The sequence below is a fragment of the Crocodylus siamensis genome, chromosome 2 (assembly GCF_052110815.1).
Source record: "Crocodylus siamensis isolate JL-2025a chromosome 2, ASM5211081v1, whole genome shotgun sequence".
In the NCBI taxonomy this organism is placed as follows: Eukaryota; Metazoa; Chordata; order Crocodylia; family Crocodylidae; genus Crocodylus; species Crocodylus siamensis.
Genome location: NC_143396.1, coordinates 3500104 through 3516256, shown reverse-complemented (window position 1 = coordinate 3516256; position 16153 = coordinate 3500104). Strand labels below are relative to the sequence as shown.

The window sequence follows — 16153 nt, the reverse complement described above, 5'->3', positions numbered from 1 at the left end:
AAGGAGTTATGCTGTCCTAAAATATAACAGGTAATTGCTGAAGAAAATAGTATTGGACCAGCCAACTGTGATGAGATGATAAATATCTGTAGTTCCTATGTGGTAAGTATTTTCTATCAGTACTTAATAACTGACCTTTGATGTAAACATTGGCTGCATGGAGGATCATACACTTAGAGCCAAGACTTGCAAACACTTGGACATGAAATTGGTATGTTGAGCTCTAATATGACTTGTGCACAGGTTTACTTGAGTACATAAGCATTTGCAGAAGTAATCATAGGTGATAAAAGTGTCTCTTTGGTCTCAAAACTTACTTCAATCCTGCTCAACTAAAGGCATAAAATATATGAGATTACTTTTGTGAATTTACAGTAATAAGCAGTACTTTATCATTTCAGCTCCTTTTTCTTTATTGCTTTTTTCTTCTTTCTTTTTTCCCTTATTTATGAGAATCACTGAAGAATTTAATAATTTTTGGTTTTGGTTTCAATTTATTTGCAAAATATTCCCCAGTTCCTAGACACTTCTGGTAAGGGTTCTAACGGACAACCATAACTAGACCTACACAAACAACAGAGAAATATATCTTCACAAATAATGTATTCACCACCTGATCAGCATCCAGGACAGAACTGGGAAAACTGCTTACTAAGGGTTATTTCACCATTCATTTTGCTGATAAAATAAAACAAGTGTTTGTGAATAATATATTTGAATTAAAATGTTGGCATTTGCCAAATACGTTTTTTATTAAATACCACGAGGCCAAATTGTTCATTGCTGAGTCTTTACTGCGAGGCTGAAGAGGGTCCGTATGCTGACAGATTAGTATATTGATTTGAATGCTTCCCCTACTCCTGCTAACAAGGCTTATTTACTTTCTTCCTTTAGTGTGGACTCAGTCCTACAACGTAATGAAGGACTGAGCCAGAGTAATTTGATACCAAAAGGGATCTTCCCACTGATTGGGCTGTGGGTCAAGCCTCAAATATCTTCCAGTCCCTTTGAGTTTGGGGCAAATGGAGGGCACACAGCATCTCACAAGTGACTGGCATCTTGCACGATTGAGTCCAGTACTAACTTTTGTGTGCTGGTATGTTTAATATGAGATCCAAAATCTTAGTGGAGAACACAGAAGCACTGTATCAGTACAGAAGCAATGAACTGTTGTCCTACCAGTATCTGCCATTCAGCAAGCCTGTCTTGTCCTATTTGTTTCTGGGCTTCATTTGATTTATCGTTTTGATACTCTTCACTAAGAAAAACAACTTTACATCTATGGCACAGATATCTTCAAACTGGGTGTTGGCCTGGGCAAAAGCAGCCTCAGATATCTGAACTTAGTTGAAAAAAAGGATTTGCTTCCAAGTGCAACAAATCGTTTCAGCTGAAAACGGGGAGTTCACATGTACACATATATTGTTCTCATTTCCTCACAAAGAATGGAAGTTGGACAACCACCCTTTTTATAATATATGCTGAAAAGCGGCACTGCCCTTTTCTGTCGTTCCAATAGAGTGAGTAGGGGTAACTGTGGATAACACAGTCTTCTGAAAAGAAATCTGTCCATTTATATGCTTTATTAATGTTGTTGTGCTAAAAGTCAGCTCTGTTTTGTGCGTCTTGATCACACTGCTTGACCATGACAGTGAAGCAGTCAACCAACTTGACACAGTTGTCCTTCCAATTCAAATAATGAAAAGCAACATATACTAAATTTTGGGTTCCTTTTCCTGTTCTCTGGATATATAAGAACAGTTTTGAAGTGGTACTCAGCCCAAGATAAAATAGTGAATGAAGGGTGACAGTTCTGGGATTTTACCTAGGTTCTTAGCCCATAGTTTTTACTTATGATCGATAATGCCACATTCAAAGTGGAGCCTTGTGGTGATAATGATGGTGCTTGACATTCATATTCTTATGCACTTCCAAAAAACCAGTGCTTGGTTGAAGCCCTAGAATTGAGATCATGCAGATGCACTCACCAGACTTACGCAAGGTGCTGCCGAGCAAAACTAAATTCAACCACAATTCTCACATCTTTTAAAATGATAGGATTGTCAGAGGCCATATTGACTTTCATAACCTTTATTTCTGACTTTTTGCTTGTAAGACCTTTTTGCTTGTAAGACCTTTTTGCTTGTAAGGCCTTTTTGTTTATCTGACTAAACTATTGGACTTTTGCTGCATTTCATTTATTGATATAGGAGTCAGACATCACAGATGCCACTGACATACAAACAATAAATAGTGCTGCTCCCCCATCTGATTTGTAAAGGTCTTATTGCTGTGGTAGGTAGGCATCTTTTGCAAGGCTAAGTTATCTAAAGTAAATTTATGATAGCAAAAGGGGGAAACTAACCCAAAAATAACCCCCCCCCCCAATGTTGTTTGAGCCCAGTAATCTTTAAGGTAATCCTGAGAAAATGTGAAGGTGAGGAAATTATACGTCATAGCCCTTAATAGAAAACTTCATTTTACAAGTCTTGAATATTTTTAACCTACTGAATAGAAACAAGAAGCCTCAAATTCATGTTTAGATATTAGAGAAGCACATAGCATGACATGTGATCTTTCATATAACCAGAGCTAGAAAAACTGAAACTGTGTTACTGAATTAAAACAATTTAGGTTAATCAGAATTTCTATAACCTGGAACAGTTCCCTATAACCAGAGTGAAAATGCAGGTCCTGTGAAGTCAATGAAGCATTGCCACTGAATTCAGTGGGGCCAGGATTTCATTTGCAGATATTGCATTTTATTTGCTTTATCTGTAGACATGGCATAAAAGTGCAAACCTTTTTCATGACATTCATAATATGTCATGAAATGAGTCTCCTACGACTAGTTCTCTCACCTTCTCTTCCACATCCAACCTTTCACACTGCTCTGCTACTCATTTGGGGCTGTCAATCTTTGTGGATTAAGAAAAAGAAATAGGCCCTGCCACATTTGATTTGAAGTAAAAGCCTGCTCCCACCTTGGAAGAGAAGATAAAATACCACCAAAGAGATACACCGCAGAAGGCATTTGTCAGTATGGGCTCAGTCAAACAATATGTGGAATAACTCCAAGGTCGTAAAAGAAACCCTGTGATCTCAAGCTCAGACAGAAGACACACTGTCAGCATGAACACTGTAAAAGCTCAGAACAAAAGGTCTCTCAGGTATCCAATAGCAGGCCAAATAACAAGTCAATAAAGTTTCATGCTGTGATTTATGTGTCACATAGGATTTTGTCTTTGTACCATTGTAGAAATTGTTACAGTGGCACAAAGGCCAAGCAAACAGACATCTAGGCTGCACCACAAATGCCCCAAATTTGTCACCACAACATAGGTGATTTAATTTATATTGTTATTTTGAGGTAAACGGCTAATTGCTTTAAAGTGGGAGAGCATGGGTAGCCCAGAGCTGCCCACACTCTCCAACTGCCCTTTCCCATTTCTATTCCCATTCCTGGGACATGCAGAATTGGGTCCCTGAAGCCACAGGAGCACCTGCCTGGGTTTCCCTATTTGGGATGCCCTGGTCACTTTTCTCTACAAAGTAGGAAATCCAGGGTTTCCCCATTTGCAGATACAAATACCTGGACAGGAGGCACGTCTCTGGAAATGAGGAAACCCCTAGGATTCTTCAGGCACTCCTTCTCCAGTAGGGCTCCCCAATTTATGGTGTTGTTCCACATAATTAGGCCCTGGACTCTCAGGCCTGACCCTGCAGGACAATGGGCAATATCCGTTTCACCCAATGAAGCAGATCAGCTGAACACATTTTCACATAGTTGATCCATTTCATTTGGCAAAGTCTGTTTATACCCATAAATATACAAAGGGCTAGTACTACACAAGAAAGAGACTTGGGGGCCATCAGTGACCACAAAACGAACATGAGCCTGCAATGCGATGCTGCGGCTAGTAAAGCGAGCAAAACACTGGCGTGCATCCATAGATGCTTCTCGAGCAAATCCCAGGACGTCATTCTCCCCTTGTACTCGGCCTTGGTGAGACCACAGCTGGAGTACTGCGTCCAGTTTTGGGCTCCACAATTCAAAAAGGATGTGAAGAAGCTTGAGAGAGTCCAGAGAAGAGCTGTGTGCATGATCAGAGGTCAGGAAAACAGACCTTACAATGACAGGCTGAGAGCCATGGGGCTCTTTAGCCTGGAAAAACGCAGGCTCAGGGGTGATCTGATGGCCACCTGTAAGTTTATCAGGGGTGTCTGGGGGAACATGGTTCACAAGAGCGCCCCAAGGGATGATGAGGTCTAACAGTTATAAACTACTACAAGACCGTTTCAGGCTGGACAGAAGGAAGACGTTCTTTACTGTCCGAGCCCCCGAGGTCTAGAACAGCCTGCCATCAGAGGTGGTTCAAGCGCCTACATTGAACACCTTCAAGAAAAAAATTGGATGCTTATCTTGCTGGGATCCTGTAACCCCAGCTGACTTCCTGCCCTTCGGGCAGGGGTATGGACTCGATCTTCCGAGGTCCCTTCCAGCCCTAATGTCTATGAAATCTATGACTCAGGTGGGAGGGCCATACTCAGATTGGTCCCTTCGGATGTGCTTCAGCCACAGTGTACACGAGCTGTATCCATCCTGAGAAGGATTAAAGATACAATAGGATCTGTGATGACATGTTCCCAAAATGAATCATAGTGATCTGTAATATAATGATACTATTAACTCATTATATTTGATAGGTTGACTTTGTACTTTTCTCGTATAATTATTTTTAATGTGGATAGAGAACACACAGTTCTCCAGGTAGTCAAACTGGTTGAAGAAACATGGTCTAGTCCTCACCCATATCTCTAACCTCACTGCCATTCACTCTAGTTTAAAATCTCAGAATATTTCTAATTGGTAAGAGACCACTGAACTGACCATACAAAGATCCATGTCTCCCCCTCCTGTAGAATTTATGACAGATGCATGGAAGAAAGGACTATCTTTAATATTTAGGATATATGAAGATGGAAAGAAGCCAATTATAATACTTGCATAGAAATAACTGGGCACCATTAACACTCACTTGCTTCCAGTTGGCTTATGTTCTATATATCCATTTCAAGTGTTAAAATATGTACTCTCATCATAGCTCATTCAAAGGATAAATGCTGACAATTTGGAACATCAGCCATTGACATAAAAATGGCATTTTTGAAGCAATTTCCAAAATTTCATCTGGAATGTAATTACTACTAATGGGTTATTTCTAAAGCACACGAATCAGATTTTCTGACCTACAGTTACAGGTTTTACCATTTATAAACTTTGTAATTCTGCAGCACCAGAAAATTTACAATGTGAACCAATCCTGCATTTGCGGGGGCATGTTTAGATGATTCATTAAGCGAGAAGCTAAGCTGCTGTGAATTTCCTTAACTGTTGAAATCAGTTTATTTTATACTGACAAAGAACCTGGCCAGTTACTAGATTGTCCATTACCAGATTCTGTAGATTTCAATGTAAATTAGTGAGTCGAATGGACTCTAGATTGAACAAGGTATTTAAGAACATACTACTTATATATTTATGTTTTTGTATATTGTCATAGTAAAACTGGTAACCAACTAAGTTTATATCATAAATCATTTTTTTAAGTGGCAATGTTTCCTGTTATATAGAACAGGTACCCATAGGTTTTGGTACATTTGTCTATTTCCTGCTGTGGTAAGAGAAATCATAGGATCATGGGAAAGTAGGGCTGGAAGGGACCTCATAAGGCCATCTAGTCCAATCCTCTGCTCAAGGCAGGATCATCTCTGACTTTCAAAATGTCTAACATGCTTCTGAAAGTTTCCAAGCACAGAGACTCCATAACTTTTTTAGGTAGCTTGTTCCAATGCTCGACCATTTTAATAATTCAAAAGGTCCTCCCTAATCTAACTTTCCTCTGCTGGAGCTTGAGGATATTGCTCCTAGTCCTATCCCTTGTAGCTACGGAAACAACCCCATCTCCATCCTCTCTATAGTCATCCTTCAGGTATTTGAAGACTGTTATCAAACCCCCACCTCAGTCTTCTCTTCTCTTCTCTAGGCTAAATAACCCTAGTTCTTTCAGATCGTATTATAAGCGATATTAAAAAGGCAGAATTTGTTCAATATAACTAGGTCTGCTTGGGAGTCCCCGTGGTTTACTTACCTATAATTGAAAAAATGCAAATGAGGACAATTAATCAGTAGATTGGCCAGCTATGAAACAACTATGTACCTGAATGAATTAAAAATCCAACATGTCCAGAGCAGTAAGTTAATTACAATCCAATGAGAAAATAGCAAGGAAAAAGGGAATATACCCTGTTTTCTCAAGCTAATCATAATGCCTTTTTTAATATCAATGTCATGGCCACATGCCAGCTTGGGTAATGACATTTTGCATATCTCCAATACATTATCATACAGGCCCAACTTGATATTGCATTTTTCTTCTTTTCTAATGCTAAGCCAGATTCAGCAGAACACTTAAGCTCATATATATACTGAATTGCAGAATTAGGACATTAAACTGTTTTGTAATGTTCTTTTTAAACAGCAGCTTTTGAGTGGTAGACAAAGAGGTGCCTGTGCTGACTGTCATTCATATATACATGTAAAATGCAGGAAAGACCCTAGGGAATTGGACAATAATAGTGCACAGCGCATTAAAGGTATATATATAGGGCTAGAAGACCCTTTCCTTTAGACACTGCTTGTAGCAAGAAATCTTTCATAAAGTCCACTGCCCCGGACTGAGTCTTGGGAGACACTGATCCTCAATAATTCCTCTGAGCCACAGTTTCACAGCTGTTTCCTTTCTGGTCCCAGAAGCTACTAATCTGCTGGTCTGTAGCAATAGCTATTACTCCTGTCCACAGGAGCAGGATCCAAGACTCCATTGCTTTATGTCCCTTCCTTGTGACAGACTTCCAGAGGGGAAGAAACAGATGCTTAGCGCTACTTACTCCTCTGCACCCAGAGCACAAGTCCAGATTGCCAAAATAGGGACCTAAGAGAGTTCATCCTCTCATTTCCTTGGGCTGCAGTTCAAGTCTCTATCTAGTCCTTATGCCTCCTCTACATATTACATTTATATTGTGATTAATGTGTTAATCGTATCATAAATGGCAGGGATGCTGCATATGCACCCGATTTAAGACACCATAAAATAGTGAGCAAACCAACCGTAAAAATGTGTAATGTAAATGTCTAATGTAGAACATTATATGTTATATCTGTGTTACATGTAAAATATTTTTACGGCTCATTTGTACGGTGCCTTAAATTGAACGTGTAGCAGGTTGTCAGCTCTAGCTTTGGGACCACACTAGGGTCTCAAACTTGAGGTCCAGGGTTAGGGCCACAGTCAGCTGATTGTCATTTCCAGCCAGGGACCATACCAGCCTCAGTGCAGTCGTGAGCCAGTGCTGATGATCGGCTGATTGTTGACCCGAACCCTAGACCAGCAGGTACCAGCTTTCAACTGCCCAGTGCAAGGGAAGCCTGGCATCACGATCCTGGGCTCTCCCTGTACTGGCAGGTAAAAAGGGCATGGCTAGGATCTGATCCCCAATTCCAATACCATGCCACCTGCCATGAACATGTGGCACAGCAGGTTTAATTTTTGGGATCAGGGAACAGATCCTATTGGGCCTTTAAATAAACATGTGCCAGGGGTCTTTGTGCCCTTTTAGTTTAGTTTGCTATATAAAGGTTGTAGGCATTTCTGCAATTTTTAAAATGTTTTAATAAAATCCCATATCTCCCCCAAAAGCCCCCAAAAACCAGCTGTGTAAAGTCAGCCTGGGTAAACAGTGCTCGTCAATAGTTGTTGTTGTTATTATTAATATTATAGACTTTAAGATCAGGAGGGACCAATGTTGTGGTGTGACCTTCTGCTTAATACAGATCTGATTTACTGCCTGCTTCAAGTCCCAAAATGGTGCTTGAACTAGGGGAAATACTATTAAGAAAAGTCTTGGGGAAGAGGGGGAGGGAAGAGGGGGAAGGTCCACTGCTGGAAGATTTACAACGCTCAACCTACCCCAATGCTTGATTCCTTTAACTCCTAAGTATTTGCAGCTCATTTCAGGTCTGCAGTTGTCTAGTTTCAGCTTCCAGCCACTGGGTCTTGGTCTGCTTGACTGATAAGCCAGATATTATCAGATTTATTTTGCTCACATTAGCATAGCATGTCGAATAGTATTAACTAAATACCCCTCCTCTCGGTCCTTATTAATAGGATCCCATATAAGCAGCTGCATATTTGTATCCAGGAGCAGTGTTCAGCTAACCGGCCTATAATTACTTGGGGCATTCTGTTAACCCTTTTAAAACTTTGGAATCATACTAGCATTTTTTCAATGCTGTGGAGGTCTCCAGCTTTGCAGGCTTTACTAAATCAACATTAAGGATCTAGAAATGTCCCCAGGAAGCTCCTTTAAAACTTTCAGACTCTCTAACCACACTATATTGTGAGCCAGTGGAAGCAAAGAGGAGCATTGCATTGAAAAAGCCACTTGGACTGTCTAAGGTTTGGGCTCTTTTTCTTCCCCATCTCCATCCATTGTCCTTGTGTAAATGGAAGTGTACCTACTGGAAATAAAATGTTAACCCATTTAAAATTGTGGCATTATTTTTTCCCCTATCATGACTGTCATACATGTGAAACGAAAATCTATTTTTCCATATAACTGGGGTGGGAAATAGTAGTGTTTCATCCTTTCCTTCCCTCCACCTGCAAAGGTTTTGTAATCATTGCTTATTTTATCCAGACATCTTTGATTATGTTGTATATGCTATAATAGTGAAAAACCCATGCTGCCATGAGACACTGAAGGTTCTGCCTATATTGCAGGGGAAATGTAGCTCAGCTTATGAGCAGATCAAACAGTTCCTCAAAGCCTTATGGGTTCTTTTCAACCTGCAATTATCTTGTTGGCAGATAATAGGCTCTGCTGCTCCAGCTTTCTAACCTTGCATTCATTAATTGCAAAGTTAGCTTGTAGCAAAATCTTTTTTTTTTCCCCCCCTTCCTGAATGATTTGTGCCTTCTTTTGAGTAGATCGCTGTTTTAACCTGAATAAATGACCAGGCTTTAATGGAGTGCTTCCAAGTTTCTTTAAAAATTGTGCTTCCTACCCTACCGCTCCTTGATGCTGAAGTTTTATGGTATAATTTAAGTTTATCTTTTATGACTTAGAGGGCTTTTTCCTTAAATGGAAGGAAACATATTTATAAAGAGATCTAAGTAGCAGAATTCTATTACTTGTATAGCTTGTCAAATACTGTGTTAGCTGTTATCACAAAAAACTATTGTCTTATTTGTAATTCCCTAACCATCGCTAGGGAGTGGAGCTTGCTTTCTATACTGCACTGGTGTTGCTTTTATTTGAAATGTTAATTCCCCCTTTTTGATTATTAACATTACATACATTTGGAAACAACTATATGTTTCAATGCCCAGATTGTGTAAGAAATTAACACGCCGTGGTACTGATTCACTATTGTCTCATTCCAGCTTTATGTCACGGGAACTCTGCTGATTTCAAAACAACAGCTTAAAATTGAAGCAACACAGTGGTGCATCATGGCCTAAATGTTAATTGAAGTGATGTTCATTCCGTTAAATTCTTCTTCACTGAGCCAAAATGCAGGCAAGGACTTGGAGGCAATAAGGAAATCATTGGAAGGGCTTAGGTAGCCAAATTGGATACAAGGGACAGTTATCAGCAGGTTTGAAGAACATTTGCAGCCTAATAATGTTATGCATTTTTTATGCCTCTTTGCAGCTTTCAGAGCTCGGAGGCATATTACAATGTAAATAAATATTAAGACCAACAACCGAACACGCTCCTAGGTCACATACAAGTGTTCATTTCTAGTGGTGGAAAATGTCTGCTCTGTACTGCACCAGAGTCCCTGGCCTGAGGAGCAATGGGGGGAGTGGGGGGCTTTGCCTTGCTGCTGCAGTCCCCCTAAGGGCAGGAGGGCTGCTTTTCCCAGGCTTGGATTCCCGCCCCCCCAGTCCTGGACAGAAGCAAGGAACAGGACAGAAGGGGTAGCTGCAGCCTGAACGCTTGTACTGGTCACAAATGAATGCTGGTACATGGCCCTAGGTTAGGACTGGTGAAGATGAGCTGCCATTATCTACTTTATGAATGAGCTGAAAAGAAAGGAGAATTAATTAAAGAGGAAAAAAAGAAAAAGAAATTCCTAGAGGTGTGCCCCAATGAGTGCCCAATGTACAAGGGCATGTGTTTCCCATGGGAAAAATAGCAGTGGCACATATCTGTGCCACTATATGTCTCCAGGCATGTCCCTGCAAATTGACCTGGATGGGGTAGGGGAAGCTGGGACCAGCACCTGTGCTGGTCCCAGCAGCCTTACCTGGGATCCTGGGTTCCTTCCAGGGCAGCAGCAGTGCCAGGCTGTGGCCACCAGCCTGCAAGGCAGAGCATGGCTCTCGGTGGCCTGGCTCCATTTCTGGCAGCATGTGCCACGCTGCTTTTTTCAGCAGTGTTTTATTTATTTATTTTTTGGCATTGGGATCTTCTGTTGTCAAAAAACCGGCTGTGCTGAAAATTAGCTGTGCAGCAAATGGGTGCATGTGCACCGTATGCAGTTTGCAGAGCCGCAAACGGGTTTGAGGCCCCGCAAACTGCACATGCTCACTCATCAGGATGCCCCCTGCATATGCAAATGTTTCTGCTGATCTCTGTGAAATTAGGTACCTGCTTAAAGTTGCATTAAATGATTGTAAGAACAAAGTCTTAATGTTAATTTAAGAGTCATTTCAGGTACCCAAGTTTCCAAATGTTTCTCTTACTCCCTCTGTCCTTTAGTTAAACCCTATGGGGAAAAGACCATAATTAGCCTTTCCTCAACGAAGTGTTGTTTTTTAATCCTTTAATTTAAAGGAATCCATAAGAATGCAAAATATATGATCAGTACAGTTGCTTTATTTGCATTAATTATGAAGAAAATGCTCTTTGATTACATAACTATATAAGCTCTATCAATAAACTGACATCAAAAAGCTATTTCACAATGAATAATGTTTGAGTGTAAACCTCAATAGTAAATTCAGATATCCTAATTTAATAGAGTAAGATCTGCTGTTAGCCAACAAACATATAGCTTACATTATAAATCACGCAACAGTGTGACTGTAGAATAACATTGTACGCAATGGTATTTCACTGCTCTCTGTTGAACCAGCATGGGCATGCCATTATAACATTACTATCCATCTTTAAAATTAGTTTCTTTTGCTAAAGGAAAATATGAATTAGATCTGCAGAGGAAAAAATAACACAGAACTGGGGATTAAAAATGACCAATTTTGGACTATGATGCTGAATTCATTAAAATTCTTATATATGTTCAAATAATTTGGGGTACAATTATTTTTTTCTATAGGGGTGGCTCTTATGTTCTTCTCATTTGGGAAAGTGAAGCTATCTGTTTATCAACAAGCTGTCACGCTTGGCTTGTCTTAAAATCTACAGGGATCCCTGGTACTTGAACTTAAGGCTAGCAATTTTAGATTATGAAAACACATAAATGTAGATTAGGAATATTCTGATATTTACTGAAGAAATGAAGACATACTTTCTCTACGCTTTGTTACTTGGGAATCCATTTTAACCTAACGTGCAAACAGGAAGTGAAGTAAGATACTGCTCCCAGACGCCAGGCATAGGTCCTATTTTAGACATGAATCAAGGCCAAACATAGCTTTTGTGTGCAGAAGACCTTGAGGAAGTACTGTTTACTACTAAGGAAAAATGCTATCATCCTGATTTTGGTGCTTACCCTTTGATCCCTCAGGCCACCCGGAAGGACATATCAGTGGAAACAACCTGTTACGAAATAAAGAATATGAGTGATCTGTAACTGTGAGAAAGAATTGGTATTCTGCAGCAAGGCTTTTGCAAAATCTCCATCATGTTGGACCCTTCCAATGACAAAGCCTTGACTTTCAGTTTGATCCCACAGCCTAGTAGGGTCAGCAAAAGTTCTTAATTCAGATTCTAAAATGTGTGTCTGGGGCATTAGCCCCAAAATAAGAGAGTGGGAAAATTCAGCAAGGTTATAGTTCATACACATGTGGGGAGAAAAAAGGTCTATTGCCATGCGCTAGTAGAGGACAGGTGGAAGCTATTCTCTGGTATTTGAGCTGGTATTATATAGAGATCATCCTACTAAAATTTAGGAATCTAGATGTTGTGTAGAGACTACTGGGCTGAATTCTGAAGAGCCCTTTTTCTGGAGTATAGAGCAAATGCCATAGCATCCTCCTTTCTCCTTCTCCCAGTGAAGGATGCAAGGTATGACTCACTGCTGGCAGAGAGGCATCCTTTTTTTTACCTACATTATCTTGATAATAGGAGAACTAAAGTAGGACTAAAGGGAAACTGTTGCATAATATTGCACCTGTTGTGTTCCCTGAAAACACTGGTATTTTCATGGAAAAATAAGCCAGTTGCCATGATAGGACTGATTGGTTTTGTGACAGGGAACTTATCAAGCTTTTTCCATAGTTTTGAAAAGAACCGTGTGCACGTGCTACCATGGGTTGCAATTCACTGAAGCACCTATGGCCATATTTGTAGAGATGTAAAGACACAGACAGGCCTAGTGATCTAGAAGATGAGGGCTCAATTCCCTCTAAGTGAGGTAGGGTTAGAACCTGACTTTTACATGTCTTAAGCAAGGGTATTAATTGCTAGGCTAATGGCTAAAGGTGAGCACCATCAAGAGTCAAACAGTCACTAGCCATGGCTGTTTCCTGACTATAGCTTTGGACAGGCTTTTACAACATTTTTGTGCACTCACAATAAAACAATTACAACAGTGAGTAAATAGGATTAAAAGCCTTGGTGATCGTATTGAATTGCAGTAGGAAGAGCTTAGGGCAAAAATAGAGACATGTAAAGAATTAGAATTGTTTTAGCAGTGTTTAAGGTGTGATGCATGACGAAGCAGAAACTCATTTCATGGCCCAAATGGCTTACATGCCATTTAAATAGCAAAGCAGAGGAGTGGTATTTGGCTTCAATCTCATTTCTGATAGTGTTTAGCTGTCTAACTCCCATTTGAATCTTGGGAGTTTAGCATCTAGCCATTGTTGAAAACTACCACTGTTTTCCTGAATGCATTCTGAAAATCTGGTCCTTACACTTGTACACAATTTAAACACGTGATTAAATCCCATTGACCTAATGTCTCATTGGTTTAAATTTAAGCTTAATTTCAATGGCATCGCTAGGACTTAATTAAATGCTTTAAATTGTTCAGTTAGGATCCTTTTCCCTCAGCAGTTGGAGTGGCACAACCATGGGCTTCATTCTAGGCCTTGGTTATTTTCTGCTCTGCACTTGAGCATTTGGCATCTTCAGATCCCTGCTGCATCATTCAGTAATTCTGTTTTACCTCTTTGTGTGTAGTCTGCTTCCGGGAGACCAGCTTCTCTGTAGGAGAAATGCAGGAAATGATAAAGCAAGGACTATAGTCAGCTAATTCATCAATAGGAACAGTTTACATTTTCCTATAATAAACTTATAGATAACTCTTGTCCCTTCTGAGTTTTGAGGATTTTATAATCTCTTTAAATTGGGGTGGGGACTGGTGCCACATTAGTCGGGGGAGGCACGACCAGTCACTGACCGGGGGGGGGGGGCGGGTGTTCCCTGCGGCCAATCTTGCCAACTTCGGGGGGGGGGGGGAGAGGGCAGTCCTCACGGCTGGTCATGCCAACCCAGAAGTGGCCGTGGCACTTCTGGAAGTGGCCACAGCACTTCATCTGGCGCTCCCACTCCCTGGCTGGCATTGGCAGGGGGTACACCAGTGCTTCTGCCTGCCCCCCCCACCGCCTGTCACCTGTCACCTAAGTGAGGAGTGTGGCCTGTCAGGAGATGCACCAGTGCTATCAGGAGGTACATGTGAACCCCCTATGCATTGCCACTCCTTTAAATCTTTTCAGGTGTGGGACGCCATAAAGAGGTCAGTGTTGTCCTATTGACATCAGTGGGTGTTGTGCCTTTGGCTTACTGGGAATAGGGTGACGTACTTAGCTGTGTTAGTCTGAAGTCAAGTAGAAGACAGGGTAAATTCTCACTTTATAGATGAACCAAAGTAGATATATGAGGGAAACAGACTGCTTGGGAAAAAATTATCCAACCTGTTTTGCTTTCCTTCACAGCTAAAAGTAATTTTTTTTCCCCGTACATTTTATGTAAAAGATTCCTTTTGAGGAAAATGATGCAATCGAATCTTCAGCGACAGTAAAAAAAAAAAAAACAGCAACCAGTTTGGTTTTTTTTTTTGTTGCCACTGGTTTAGGAAGTTAAAGGGACAGCTTCTCTTTACCAGGCAATGTAATTCAGTGCAAATTAGTACTGAGCTGCACCTGGCCGTGATGTGCTAGAAACCAGGTGGGCATTCTGTAGGGAGAATGTCTTATTTGTATCATGGTCTGTTTGCCTCCTTCAAGGGGGAAAAAAAACAAAAACTAATCAGGTCTAAGAATATGCATTTACACTTTCTGGGACAAAATCTTGGAATAATCTTGTCACATTTGATTCTCTTTTCTAACCGCAGCTGGACAGCGCTACGTCCCTCATCCAGGCAGCTAAAAATCTGATGAACGCTGTGGTCCTTACTGTGAAAGCATCATATGTGGCTTCTACTAAATATCAGAAGGTCTATGGTACAGCTGCAGTGAACTCACCTGTTGTATCTTGGAAGATGAAGGCCCCTGAGAAGAAACCCTTAGTAAAGAGAGAAAAGCCGGAAGAATATCAGACAAGAGTGAGGCGAGGTTCCCAAAAGAAACATATTTCCCCGGTACAGGCTTTAAGTGAATTTAAAGCAATGGATTCCTTCTAAAACAGTAGGCTTTACCAGGAAGGGTTTTATATTCTTTTTGTATGCATACCTGCCGACTTGTATGTGTCTGGCATGGGGATAAACTAATGAAGCAGTGTCAATTTGCATGCAACCTAAGACTCTATTAAATAATTAACAATCTGTAACCCCCAAATTTAGAGCCTTCTGTAATGATGTTAAATGGAGGTAGCCCAAGCTTACGTTTTGTAACTGTAGCATAAAATTGGCCAAAGAATTTGCATCACAGGTGTTGGGGTAAATAATAAACTAAAGTCTGAAAGCAAAATTTTATGCATGCAAGAAACATTAGGTTGGCAGGTATATCAAGTGAAAAACTGGAAGTGTAATGGTAGACCATAAAGCTTGTATTGCTTCTGTTACAGTGCAAAAACGTACTAGCCAATATGCTTAAATGTGTGGCCCAATTATTAAACAATTTAACTTTTGAATCATGTTCATTATAGTATGTGAATTTTTAACAAGCATAAAAAACCGAATTCATCTTAAAACTGCTTCTTTTAGCCCATGTTTTGTTCTTTATGTTCTAGTAGTGTTATGACTATGCTCATGTTTCAATTAATCCCATTAATATGAATAAATTTTACTTTTGCCAATTAAATTCCTTATGGTGGAGTATGAAGCACAATATGGTGATTGACATTGCCTTTTATATTATTATTATTATGATTATTATTATGATGATGATTATTATTACTAGAAATAGAAGACCTGGTGGTGGAATGTTTAGAGACACGGCAGTTGAAAGTGTGAGAATTTAGAGGCAACCATGTTAAGTGTAGCTTGGATTACAGGTATCTAACATACCATTGTAACCACTAACTCTCAATAAACTCATTTAACCTTGGAATCCTAAATTTGACTTCTGTCTTTTAATCAATAGACTTTATTCCTTGAGATGGAAAACAGGATGTTTTGCCATCATATTATTACGCTGGGAAAAGAATGACTGGAGTATATTTGCTTTCTATAACCAGAACGAGTCAAATCCTGCCATAGGGCATGGATGCGAAACAAAATTTGGAACCATTAGGCTGGACACCTTCTTGTTCCCTTGGTAGGAAACAAACAGTACAGTTGCCCTCAGATAGATTCTGCCATCTGATATGGGGGTGTGCTGGGTTAGTCTAAAAGCAGCTTCAAATTTGTTCGTTTGGTTGATGTTTGTAAAGCACAATCCAATTTTGCTTTACAAAATTTTGCTGCACCCCTCTGATCATTTTGGCCTGCTGGGTCATATATCGCTGTATAAGCCAC

At 40.2% G+C, this 16153-nt stretch overlaps 1 protein-coding gene across 5 annotated transcripts in view; it reads left to right on the top strand.

The window, feature by feature from the left end:
• Positions 1-15762, top strand: part of CTNNA2 (catenin alpha 2) — a 914223-nt gene extending 898461 nt beyond the window's left edge. For 4 of the 5 annotated variants that reach the window (XM_090035040.1, XM_090035037.1, XM_090035039.1 and 1 more), the window contains one exon: positions 14591-15762. In XM_090035040.1, the coding sequence (XP_089891166.1) occupies positions 14591-14878 (288 nt within the window). In that variant the 3' untranslated portion in view covers positions 14879-15762. The remainder of the gene's footprint in view (positions 1-14590) is intronic. The other variant, XM_090035041.1, reaches the window with a different exon arrangement.
• The last annotated feature ends 391 nt before the right edge of the window (positions 15763-16153 follow it).